Source organism: Hypanus sabinus, chromosome 20 (assembly GCF_030144855.1).
Source record: "Hypanus sabinus isolate sHypSab1 chromosome 20, sHypSab1.hap1, whole genome shotgun sequence".
NCBI classification, from domain to species: domain Eukaryota; kingdom Metazoa; phylum Chordata; class Chondrichthyes; order Myliobatiformes; family Dasyatidae; genus Hypanus; species Hypanus sabinus.
The window spans coordinates 60,453,617-60,467,048 of record NC_082725.1 but is presented as its reverse complement, the minus strand read 5'-3'; the positions used below and the strand labels follow the sequence as shown (position 1 = coordinate 60,467,048).

General features: G+C 41.1%; 1 protein-coding gene across 1 annotated transcript in view; it reads right to left on the bottom strand.

The window, feature by feature from the left end:
* The window catches only part of LOC132378572 (phosphatase and actin regulator 1-like), a 446,543-nt gene extending 438,495 nt beyond the window's left edge, over positions 1–8,048 (bottom strand). Inside the window, exon 1 of the mRNA XM_059945581.1 lies at positions 7,937–8,048. Within this exon, the coding sequence (XP_059801564.1) occupies positions 7,937–8,048 (112 nt within the window). The remainder of the gene's footprint in view (positions 1–7,936) is intronic.
* Between the last annotated feature and the right edge of the window lie 5,384 nt (positions 8,049–13,432).

Below are 13,432 nucleotides of genomic sequence, written 5' to 3'. Positions count from 1 at the left end.
TCATTGCCTCCAGCCAGATAGCCAATCTCCTATTCATGCTGGTACCTTTCCTGTAATACCATGGGCTCTTATCTTGTTAAGTAGCCTGATGTGTGGCACCTTGTCAAAGGGCTTCTGAAAAACCAAATAACCAACATCCACTGACTCACCTTTGTCTATCCTGCCAGTTAGTTCTTCAATGAATTCCAACTGATTTGTCAGGCAAGATTTCCCCTTAAAAAAACCATGCTGACTTTGGCCTATTTTATCATGTGCCTCCAAGTACTCTGAAACCTTCTCCTCAACAATTGACTTTAACATCTTTCCAACCACTGAAGTCAGGCCTATAATGTTCTCTCTTCTGCCTTCTTTCCTCCTTAAAGAGTGGAATGACATTTCCAATTTTCCAGTCATTGGGAACCATTCCAGAATCGAGTGATTCTAGTAAGATCACTACTAATGCCTCCACAGTCTCTATATATATACCTCTTTCAGAATCCTGAGGTGTCGTCCATCTGACTTATCTACCTTCAGACTTTTCAGCTTCCCAGACACCTTCTCCTGAGTAATAGCAACTACACTCAAATTTGCCTCCCTGTCACTCTCACTTTTCTGGCATATTACTAGTGTCTTCCACAGTGAAGACTGAAGCAAAATAGATATTCAATTTGTCCGCCATTTATTTGTCCCCCATTACTGCCTCTCCAGTGTTATTATCCAGTGGTCCAAAATCCATTTTTGTCTCCCTTTCACTCCTTATATATCTGAAAAACCCTTTTGGTACACTCTTTTTATTATTGACTAGTTTACATAGAAACGTATAACATAGAAAACCTACAGACATTACAGGCCCTTTAGCCCACAAAGCTGTGCCAAACATGTCCTTACCTCAGAAATACCTAGGCTTACCCATAGCCCCCATTTTTCCAAGCTCCATGTACCCATCCAGGAGTCTCTTAAAAGACCCTATCATTTCCGCCTCCACCACTGCCACCACTCACTGCCCATTCCACGCACCTACCACTCTCTGCATAAAAAAAAACTTACCCCTGTCATATCCTCTGTACCTAATTCCAAGCACATTAAAACTGTGCCTTCTTGTGCTAGCCATTTCAGCCCTGGGAAGAAGCCTCTGACTATCTACACGATCAATGCCTCTCTTCATCTTATTCACTTCTATCAGGTCACCTCTCATCCTCCATCTCTCCAAGGAGAAAAGGCCGAGTTCACTCAATCTGTTCTCATAAGGCATGCTCCTCAATCCAGGCAATATCCGTGTAAGTCTCCTCTGCACCATTTCTATGGTTTCTACATTCTTCCTGTAGTGAGGCAACCAGAACTGAGCACAGTACTCCAAGTGGGGTCTGACCAGGATCCTATGCAGCTGCGACATTACCTCTCGGCTCCTAAACTCAATCCCATGATTGATGAAGGCCAATGCACCATATGCCTTCTTAACCACAGAGTCAACCTGCACAACAGCTTTGAGTGTCCTATGGACTCAGACCCCAAGATCCCTCTGATCCTCCACACTGCCAAGAGTCTTACCATTAATACTGTACTCTACCATTATATTTGACCTACCAAAATGAATCAACTCACACTTATCTTGGTTGAATTCCATCTGCCACTTCTCAGCACAGTTTTGCATCATATCAATGTCCCACTGTAACCTCTGACAACTCCCCACACTATTCACAACATCCCCCAACCTTTGTGTAATCAGAAAATTTAATAACCTAGCCCTCCACTTCCTCATACAGGTATATCCAGATAAATATAAAAATCACAAATAGTAGGGGTCCCAGAACAGATTCCTGAGGCACACCACTGGTCACCAACCTCCATGCAGAATATGACCTGTCTACAACCACTCTTTGCCTTCTGTGGGCAAACCAATTCTGGATCCACAAGGCAATGTCCCCTTGGATCCCTTGCCTCCTTACCTTCTCAATAAACCTTGAATGGGGTATCTTATCAAATGCCTTGTTGAAATCCAAATACACTACATCTTCTGCTCTGCCTTCATCATGTGTGTTTAGTTACGTTCTCAAAAAATTCAATCAGGCTCATAAGGCACGACCTGCCTTTGACAAAGCCATGTTGACTATTCCTGATCATACTATGCCTCTCCAAATGTTCATAAATCCTGCCTCTCAGGATCTTCACCATCAACTTACCAACCACTGAAGTAAGAATCACTGGTCTATAATTTCCTGAGCTATCACAACTTCCTTTCTTGAATAAGGGATCAACATCTACAACTTTTCACATCCCCATTGATGATGCAAAGATCATCGCCAGAAGCTCAGCAATCTCCTCCCTCACCTCCCACAATAGCCTGGGGTACATCTTGTCTGGTCCCAGTGACTTAACCAACTTATCCAAATTAATTTGATGGCTCTGGGCCTGTACTCACTGGAGTTTAGAAGAATGAAGGGGATCTCATTGAAACCTATCGAATATTGAAAGGCCAAGATAGAGTGGATAGGGAGAGGATGTTTCCTATTATGGGGAAGTCTAGGACCAGAGTGCACAGCCTCAGAATTGACAGACATCTATTTAGAACAGTGATAAGAAAGAATTTCTTTAGCCAAAATAGTGGTAAATCTGTGTAATTCATCACCAGATTTAGTTGTGTAGGTCAAGTCATTGGGTTTATTTAAGACAGAGGTTGATAAGTTCTTGATTAATCAGGGCATCAAATGTTACTGGGAGAAAGCAGGAAAATGGAGTTGAGAAGGATAATAAATCAGCCATGATAGAATGGTGGAGCAGACTCAATGGGCTGAATGGCCTACTTCTGCTCCAATACCTTATGGTCTAAAATAAGATGTCAGCCATTCAGGATGTAGATGCAATTTCATCAACCAGAAAGTGATGGAACATTGCAGTCCTCCATTTAATTGGCCAATGACTGACAATTTACAGGACATGAGCAAAAGGGTTTTTAGGTATAAAAGGAGTTGGAGGAGATGGAGTTAGTGTGAAACAGGCACAATCATAATGGATGAAGCAGCAAACAAAATGCCTATTACTGATCTATTTCTAACATGCTCACTAGTCTATTGGACTAGTAATCCATGTCATCAACAACAAACTGTGGCCTCAGCCAAGTTAACAACAAAGAACTACAATACAGATGGCAAATCAGGAATGATCATGTACCTGCACTGGCAGACTCTGCAGTGAAGAGGCACGTGGAATGTCAGACAAACTGGAGTAAATGACCTCAAGCTGAGGCCAGAGGGTTTGATCTAGCCAATTGCACTCAAGAACCTATATTCTCCCAGACTATCTAAGAAACATTTGTATATACTAGCTAACAGTTTAGTAGTTAGCCTTAACAGCAGATTTGGTTAAATGATTTGTCACATCAGTAAGATTCATAGAATCATAGAAAAGCACAGCACAGAAAAAGGCCCATCAGCCGAACTAGTCCATGCTGAACCATTTAAAATGCCTGCTCCCATTGACCTGCATTGGGACCATAGCACTCCATTTCCCTTCCAAGTAAGTATCGAAACTTCTCTTAAGTGTTGAAATCGAGCTCGTATCTACCACTTGTGCTCACAGCTCCTTCCACACGCTCACGACCCTGAGTGAAGTTCCTCCTCCTGTTCCTTTAAACTTTCATCTTTCACCCTTAACCCATGACCTCTACTTGTAGTTCCATTCAACCTCAGTGGAAAAAGCCTGCTTATATTTATTCTATCTATACCTCTAGCAAATCACTCCTCAATCTTCTACATTCCAGGGAATCAAGTCTTAACCTACTAAATCTTTCCTTATAACTCAGGTCCTCTTGTAAATTTTCTCAGTACTCTTTCAACCTTATTTACCAAGTTAGATATGGCCTTTGTGGCTAAAGGGATCAGGGAGTAGGTACAGGGTTCTGAGTTGGATGATCAGCCATGATCATACGAATGGCAGTGCAGGCTTGAAGGGCCGAATGGCCTACTCCTGCACCTATTTTCTATGTTTCTATGTTTCTACATCTTTTCTGTAAATATTGATATTTGTAGCTTTAAAACAAAACAGTATAAAGTTATTTGTTTAAGGAATACCAGCTGAATTACTAAGTTGCATATTTAAACTTCAGTAACACAGAAAAGAGTTGAAAAAAATCTGTTCCTATATAGTATAGACATTCTGTGCTCACATGACAATGTGATATACTGAGATAAATAATGGATAAATAATTCCATGAAAATATTGCACTGGTTCTGACCAGTTGAGAGGAAATAGAAACAAATCTCCTTAAAACAATTCACTAAAATTGGAGTGATGTAAAATAGGAAGGAGGGCAGGATGGACAGGAGACTTTTAAAGATGACTAAAGTTAAAGGTAACTCAAGAGATAAATTAAAAGTGTTCACCTGGATTTGCAACCTCTTTAAATGCTTCCTCCGATCCTGCCCTGCGTCCTTTTTTTTGTTTTTCTTCACTGTTATGAGGTTTGAACAAAGAACAAAAAGGTAATTTGTATTTTCTTCATTTTAAGCACCTACTTGAAATATTTCTAAACAAAAATTGTGCAAAATCCACACTCCGCAAGCTGTATAAATGAGATAAAACTTCCTGTAACAAGCTTTCTTTTATAAGTTCAAGTAATGGTTGCTTTTAAGTAAAAATCACACTTGCACAATAGAAACATTTTGTTCAGATAGTTGTTTAAAAATAGACCACTGTAAATTGTATTTATTGCATAATAAAATTTCCATTAAGATATGATGTGGATGCAAATAAGTGGAGCAGTTAATGGATGATGGCAATTCATTCAATAAAATTGTGGGTATTTATCATTTGCCTCAAAGTGTACTTTCAAATATAAAATGCATCTCATAATAGCAACTAATATTCACAGTATAATGGCTGTAAAAGAAAATGCAAAGAAAAACGGCTAGAATGCTCAAAATGTCATTCAAAATATCATTTCTGTGAATCATTTGGAATGGTAATTAGTCCCCCACACACTTACAGATACAATTGAAGTGTGTGCATCATTGTCTTCGCTGCAATCAGATGAATTTATAAAGTCTGCAACGTTAATTACAAGGTCAGTTCTGTTCCATGGAAAAGTAAGCAAGTGCGACCATTACAGATGATAAAGTCATTAAAGAATGACCGGCACTCAGTCCTCCAGCAGTGGCGGGATCTCCCTGTGGCCACACACTTCAATTCCACAGACCACTCCCACTCCGACATGTCTATCCATGGCCTCCTCGACCGTCAAGATAAGGCCACACGCAGGATGATGGAGCAATACCTTATCTCCCACCTAGGTAGCCTCCTACCTGCTGGCATGAACATTCAACTCACAGACCTCCGTTCATACCTCTGCCCCCCCCCCCACCTTACCCCATCCCTATCTATAATTTTAGTTTTTGGTTCTCTTTCTCTCTCTTCCCGCCCCCCCCCCATCACTATAATCTCCCCCCAGCCCTACCTTTCTTTCTCTTTTATTTCCCATAATTCTCCATCTTTCCCCTAGCCCATTTCCCTTCAGCCTATCACTTCCCAGCTCTCTACTTCATCCCTCCACCCACTTCTTATTACCCCTTGACCATCCCATGTTACTTCACTCCTGATGAAGGGTTTCAGCCAAAACGTCATCACTACCTCCTCCCATAGATGCTGTCTGGCCTGGTGAGTTCTGCCAGCATTTTGTGTTTTTATTTATTTCCAGCATCTGCAGATTCACTCCTGTTGTCATTAAAGAATTGGTTGACCAAAAATAGTAAAAAGGAATTCAATTCACTAACTGTGTTAAGTAAAATTTTTCTTCTCTTTCAACTATGCTTTTACTGTCACAATGACTGAAGGTCTTTTTCTATGTGCCAATAGTTTTGTCAATTGTCTTTTCATTTAAATGTTTTTCATCTGGTTTACATTCCCACTGATATACTGGCTTTAATTTTAACTCCTTCTCAAGTTACATAAGTACAAATATCATCTCTCTTGCCCTGTTGCTAACTTTTGCAGAAAGCCAAAAAGACCCGAAGAACCTTCTGCACTGGGCATTTTCCAGTCAGTAGTAAGTTAACATTTCACCTCAAATCCATCAGCAACTAACCATGATTAGATAAAAGAAGGAAAAGCATACACCACTTTCCCAAACCCACTTCTACACCCTCTAATGTTAACATCCTAATCTATACAACAGAACAATCATTCAAAACTTCCACTTGAAGCACATATTGTACAACCATAATTCAGTGTGCAACATTATGGGCTTAAAAGTAATAGTTTGTAAAATATCAACTGAACAAGAATAAAGGACAACACGCACAGATAATTTTAAGTTTTCCCATGGATTATTTCCCTGCAGTTTAATTACACTAGACCTTGAAATTGTTTTCGACCTACTCAAATTGGTGATACAAATACTAAAACAGAGGCTGCCATAGCCCTCATCTCTGTCACCACCCCATCAGTCACGGTCTCTCAACCCAAAAATCATTGAACCAGACTTCAGTCCATCCCAGTAATTAATATTATCAATAACCTCATATCAAAGTTCAAAGTTCACACATGGAACCTTATCAAAGGCCTTCTGATATATCATCAAAGGTCACCTTATTCTATTCTGCTATATGTAACTTCAGAAAGAAATTTTCCAGACAGGATTTCCTTTTCATAGATCCATGTCGACTCCACCAGGTCCTTCAAATTTTGAAGCGTAGTGACTCCCCACATGACAGCAAGGTTCTATTCCCGGAAGCTAATCATAACCCAGTTGGAAAATGAGTCTGTAAACTGAATTGCCACATGGTAGAAGATACCTGCAGCCCCGCCACAGCTAGTAAATTCATCCTGTCCGTCTCCAGAACACTTGTCCGTAAGCACAGTCTACAGGTAAATTTGGTGTTGGTAAGACCAGGTGTACTGTGTTACATCTTCCTTTGTAATAATTACAAAGGCTTCTTCTATCCTGATGTCAGGTTATGTGATCTGTAGAACTCCATTCTCCAACCCCCCCCCCCCTCCAAATCAGCACTCTTTCTTATATAGTACCATTATAGTTGTCATCTTCCAGGCTCATAACTATAGGCTTCAAATCATCAGGTGCTGGGGAATTACTGCAGTTTAGTCCCAAGAATGTCTCCACTGCTAATCTAACAAAAACTAGTCCTAATGTCTTTAGTGTCTCAATCGTTTCCGGGCTGTTGTCTCCCCCCACCACCTCCACTATTTCCAAATTTTCTATTTCTCCTTCCAATTAAATAGACACAGATTATTTAACTTCTTCGTAATGTCCTTATTTACCATTATAACTGCAGTGTAGTACATTAGATACTTGAGGTATACCTGACATGGTAACAAAGCAACTAAACTCTAAAACGACAGTAAACTCTCAAATTTCAGCTCACGTTCGAGTCTACCTCCTCCAATTGCAGAAACAAAAACACTGACTGCGAGTTATGGAGATGTACTTGGGAAGCCATTTGGATTTCTCAGTGATAATAAAATTGACACGGTAGGTTAACAATCCTCCTTGACTAGCAAGCTGCAGGAAGTCTGCTGCGGTCAGTCTTGGCCACACAGCTAATGCCCGAGGACAGGTCGGGTGCTGATGCAGGCGAGGCTGGCGGCGGATGTGCATCCGCAACGCAGCCACCCAGTGGCTCGGCTCCGGGTAACTTCGGCACATCTGCCTCCCAATGACATCTTGAGCGGGACAAAGAAATAAACAAGCGATCCTCACCTCCATCAGCGCTTGGCGCCCACTAACCACTCGCCTTTAGGTAAAAGTCCACATAGAAAAAATAAAAAGGTGCAATTCAAGTCATAAAACGCATCTCATCCAACAATAAATAGCAGCAGCGGGAAAATTGTACCTCCTTCAAACAGCTTCTATACCCAAAGCACACACAAAGACGATTCCTTCTCTTCACTATAACGTCAGCGGATTTAATGCACGTCGCTCGGCTTGCTGCATTGTTTCGGTCAGTACCTGTTTCCACGTTGAGGGATATTCTAGCCTCGGCGAGATAGGGCGTATCGCTCTTGGACCTGACTCTGCGGATGAGCCGGCGATCTGCTTGCTCTGTTGGAGAGGCCGCCATTAATAGAGGTACCAGCGACAGCACTCAACGCCACTGCAGCCCCTCCGACCCCCCCACCCCCTCCCCCAGCACTCAATGCAAAGGGTTGCACAAGCAAATACACGCACACAGACACACAATGGCAAGACATCGGACGCCAGAAGTTGCAGGCAACCCAGAACAGGAAAATCCCTCCCGCGTCTCCCGCACAATAAGTCCACACACATATACAACCAAACACGGAAAGACCCGCCCACGCAACGCAAATAAAAGAGACAGCAATTTATCAGCCGCTGAATTCCACTACTATTTCCATCAGTGTAGCGCCTTTAATGTTGTAAAACGTCCCCAGGGCGTCATCAATTAAAATATGACATATTAGGAGAAGAGAGGGGTTAGTGGAGATCTTGTTAGCTGGATTTTAAGGGGGTGAAAAGGAAGGTAAGGAAGTTCAGTTAAGTTTTGTCAGTTAAAAGCGCTCTCGCCCGGAATAGTGTGATTTGGGGATGTCCCTCAGACTAGAATAGAATGAAGTTTCTAGAAGGGTTGTAGGGAGATTACAGAGATGGAAAGGGGAGGAATTTAAACACTTGTCAGCAGGCACGAAGGAAGTGGATCAATGTGGCCGTCAGTGCAAGTGAGGACAGAAGCAGCAGAGGATCCCCATTTATGATAGGAAGCAAGACACCAAAAATGCATAGGATGGGATGTCTAAAGGTACAGCAGAAGTTTGGAGGCGTGATCAGACTCTGTGATGCCATGGACATGAATAGGTGCCCCAGAAATATAGTCTGCAACTCGAAAAGGAATGGAATATGGCACCAAGATTGTGAAGAGACCAACAAAAACAGCAGAGATTGGGACATTCGGCAGGTCAGGCAGCATCTCTGAAGAGAAAACCAGTGAACATTTCAGATCTGGAAATCGTCAGAACTGGAAATATTAGGGGATATACTGATGATAGGATACAGAATAAGGGTGGGGGGGTACTGGAGGGGAGAAGTGAACCAAAGGATAGGACTGTGTAGGGGTGGGAATATAGCCCTCCCCTTGGTTAAATGGCAAAAAAGCAACTACTGTGAAAAGTAGAAGTGGTAAGGTGAAGAGGTGGAAAGTTAACGTTAGTATAGAGCAGGGATTCCCAACCTTGGGTCCATGAACCCCATCAGTTAACAGCAGGGGTCCATGGCATAAAAATTTTGGGAACCCCTGGTTTGCAGGAACTCCGGGCAGGATCTGCATAATCATAACTTAGTTATGGAGACTGGAAGTCTGAAAAGAAAGTGCAGGAAATGGTGATTACTGGAAAAGGCTGAGTTTACTGGAAAAGACTGAGTTCACTACAGAATCCTGAAGGCTGCAATGTGATTACTCAGCTGATGAGCTTACATTGTAATTTATTGTAACAGGGTAAGAGGCGAAGAACAAAATGTCAGAAAGGGAAAGATACAGATAATTAAAGTGACAGGTATCTTAGGGTCATTGACCAAATGAAAACATCCTCCAAAGTGCTTTTTCACACCATTGCAGAACTTTGTAATTGCATTAGTTGGTAGAAATATACAAATGATTCCTGTTGAACAGGGGGTTTTATTCCCTAATTGGTAGGAAGTGAAGGGGCAAATGTTGCATCTCCTGGCTTTGCAAGGGAAGGTGCCACAAGAAGAGCACTGGTAGAGATGGAGCAAAGAGCCATATTTCCCAAAGGGAATGGTCCCCTTGAAATTGGAAAGGACAGAGTAGGGGAATACGTCCCATTACATTGGAGATGTTTGAAATTGCACAGAAGAGGAATTGGACTGAAGAGGATAGTGGGCTGGAAATGTAATCTCATTCTGAGTGGGAGAAGGTGATGAGGGAGTAAGAAGATGAAAAATAGAACAAGATAAGGCTGATGAACAAGATATCAGCCAGAGTCATTAAATTTTACTTCTGTCTCCATAATTAGTGAGAGCCCTACAACCATCAAGTGTTTTCAGACACAATTTATTTGAACAATTAACTGTTTATATAAAAATTTGTAAGTTCGAACAAATCTAAATTCAATTGATCCTTTTTTCTGTTCATTCCCTGAACTCTATCATCTCACAGCAGCACCAAAGGCTTTGGCTTCTCACTTGGTATGTGGGCTCCTATATCCTGGAAAAGAAACTCATTCAGAAATAACAGAGCAGAAGGTGGTATTGCCAGCGTAGCTACCATGAGCCAGAGAAACTGGCCTATGAAACAAAATATTTTCAAAAAGCACATGGTGGGCGGAATAGTTATAAGGAATCTGTAAGAGTCAATGGGCTTACACCAGATTTAGGTCACAAGTTTATTCCCTGATCTGAGGTGGAAGTCAATAAAGGTTTATTTGCAGGCCATTGCCAAGCAAGGGTCAGAGTAGAATAGTTATTACAGGGATCAAAGTCCTTGGGATTTGTGAAAATTTAGAGGAATGTCTGCTATGGATTCTAGGAAACATAGTCTAGAAGCTCAGAGGCAGGGGAAGGGGTAAGAGAAAGAAATGCAGACCCAAGGAGGATGATAAAGACAAATGCTTCTAATGCCACCCTGCTCACCAAGGAAGCATCAATAGATATGGAAATTGATAATCCAGTATCAGGCTGCAAAAGGCCTGGATATGTATCTGAGATACCTCAACCATTTTCTATCGAAGTGAGCAAAGTGGTATGGTTACACACGTAAGGGATCATGAAGCCTTGGGAGTTCAGGTAATTATGTCAAGGCCAGTAATGCACTGATGATCATAAGTGTGAACTGGACAGGATCACTCAGGCTGAGGCAACGTGTTTTTAAAAGTTTCACAGTCAGTGCAAGGTAGGAGCCACACATACTTCAGGAGAGGAGATCAACCATATGTGAAGGGGTGCTGGAGAGTCTACAATTTGCAGACACTGGGAGATCAGAGCTACAAGCTAGACCTTGATCAAGGTGGCCATGGAAGTTTAAATCAGAGCTTTAATTAGAAATCTCAGGACTGTGGTGTGATAGAGGGGTGGATTCTCTTCTGGAGAGAAGAGTTTGTACTCCATGTGAATGCCATGCGGTAACAAATCCACAGTAGCAGTTGTATCAACATAAGAGACCACATAGAAAATGAGAAACCAAAGCCTTAGGTGCTACTGTGAAATGTTAGAGTTCAGGGAATGAACAGATAAAAATTTTAATTGAACTTAGGGTTGATTGAATTTACAGATTTTTATATAAACAGTTCAAATAATTCAAATAATTTTGTGTTTGAAAACACTTGCTGGTTTATGTGAGTTTGTTTTTTTAAAGAGGATGCTGTGTAAAGTGTTATGTCTGTGTAACTAAGAAGTGATTTAAATTGGAATCGATTTGTTATCATGACATGTACTGAGATACTGTGAAAAGTTTTGGTTGGTTCTGCTTGGGTCTGGGAGTTGGGATGTGAGATTAGTTGCTTCTGGTAATCAGAAGATTGAAGACAGCATTGGTACTAATTATTTCAATCCTGGAATTGATATTTAAGAGAGGAGAACAATCATATAAATAGATCCTCTGAGAGCAACTTGCACGGGGTGGCCACCTTGGCTGTTGCGCAATGTAACGTGACTCTGTTACATGGTACATGGTATCAAGGTACTACAGATCAGTTATTGCCTGAAATAAAGTGTGTCATGTTTATAGCTCCAGTTCTGTCTGTTTGCTCATGCAAACAGCAACACAAATCCATTGGCATGGCACATGGAATTCCACTACAGCCTCCCCTACAAAACAGCAACTGCAGAGGGTAAAGGGAGCATGGACAACAGCAAAAAGTGAGAAAATAGCAGATGGGATAAATAATCAAAAGGGACGAGGAAATAGCAAGAATTGAGAATAAAGCAGCAGAGAAAGGAAGCACAAAGAAACAGGCGGCAGAGTGCTGAGCAAAGATGAAGGATTATAAAATAACAGGTATGAAATTAAGTTGATGGGTGGAGTTATTCCTGATTTCTCTATGTGAGGACATTAAAAAACTAAAAGCTAGAAATGCATAGTTAACCAATTTTAAAATTTATTAATAAAACATGTATTTTATATACAATTTTAATTTATTAAAATTATTAAATAAACACTAATTTTCATGGGGAAAGTGAAGCAAGGGTTGTGACATTACTGCAACATGTGGAAGTTAGCTGATATGTCATGTACATTTCAGACTGCAGTAGAATAAGTGACCATTATGTAGGCAGAAGGGATTAGTTTAGTCAGCTCTTAATTACTAGTCTAATTAGTTTTGCACAACATAATGGGCTGAAGGGCATATTCCTGTGCTGTACCGTTCTATGATGTACAATGTAGTTGTTTGATCTGATGCCTTGAGTCCAGAGTCAAATTTAAAGATTCTTGGAACCGTTGATTCCTGACTATGCACCTTTATTTCTTTCAGCTCTGGTGGGTGAGGGTGTCTGTAACACTGATGATAGAGGGGCCTATAATGAAAGAAGTTACAATGTCTGGGTTGGTTCTGCCAATTTCAGGGTTGGCTCAGGTTGGGCCCTTTTATCCAAGACTGGGTGCTCTGCTCTCTGTTTCGCTTCTTTTTTGTTTTTGTTTTATTGATTTGTACAGGCCCTCCCTAGGGTACAAACACCAGGCTCATGGACACCTATACATGTGAAGAAACTGCAATAATAAGGGGCTGGGTCTAGCCCAGCAGAGCTGGAAATGCTGAGCAGACTCACTGACTTACCGAGACTATGGGGCCAGTGGGTGGCCACTCTTCCCACACCTTCTTGCACTCCTGTCTCAGCTGTCTCTGTGGTCCTCTCCCACACTCTGTTTCTGACTTATGAAAAGCAGAACCCAGTCCTGTAGAAATGGTTTCAGTTGCTCACATTTCAGAGGGCAATTAGACACATTGCTCTAAATATAGAGTCAAATTTACACCTGATGGGGTAAGGGTTCTTCCCTCAAATAAAATTACTGAACCAATGACCTGGTGTTACTTGTTGGCACCACTACTGATAGAAGTTTTTTTATTTCATTTCTTATTTATTGAACTCCAATTCCCCAGCCACAATAGTGATATGTGATCTTATGTCTTCATATCATTGCTCAAGGTCTCTAGATACCTTTCCACTAACAGTGCTACCATCTTTGCTTTTTAACAGATTGACTGAGCAATCCTATTAACGGCTTGCCTCTCAGGAAGGTAATCATAATATGAACATTGCATTTTGTTAAACGAAACTTAAGCCATGAAGTTAAAAAATAAGAGTTAAATGGGCTTATAAAGCTTATAAAGCTAGATGGGAAACCAGATTTAATGAATAAACAATAAAAAGTAGGTAATTAGATTTATGTAAAAAAAATATGTCAGTGGATGCAACCCATCACCATTTCAATTTCTATCTTCTTTCTTCTGGGAGATAATACAGGGGTTCAAAACC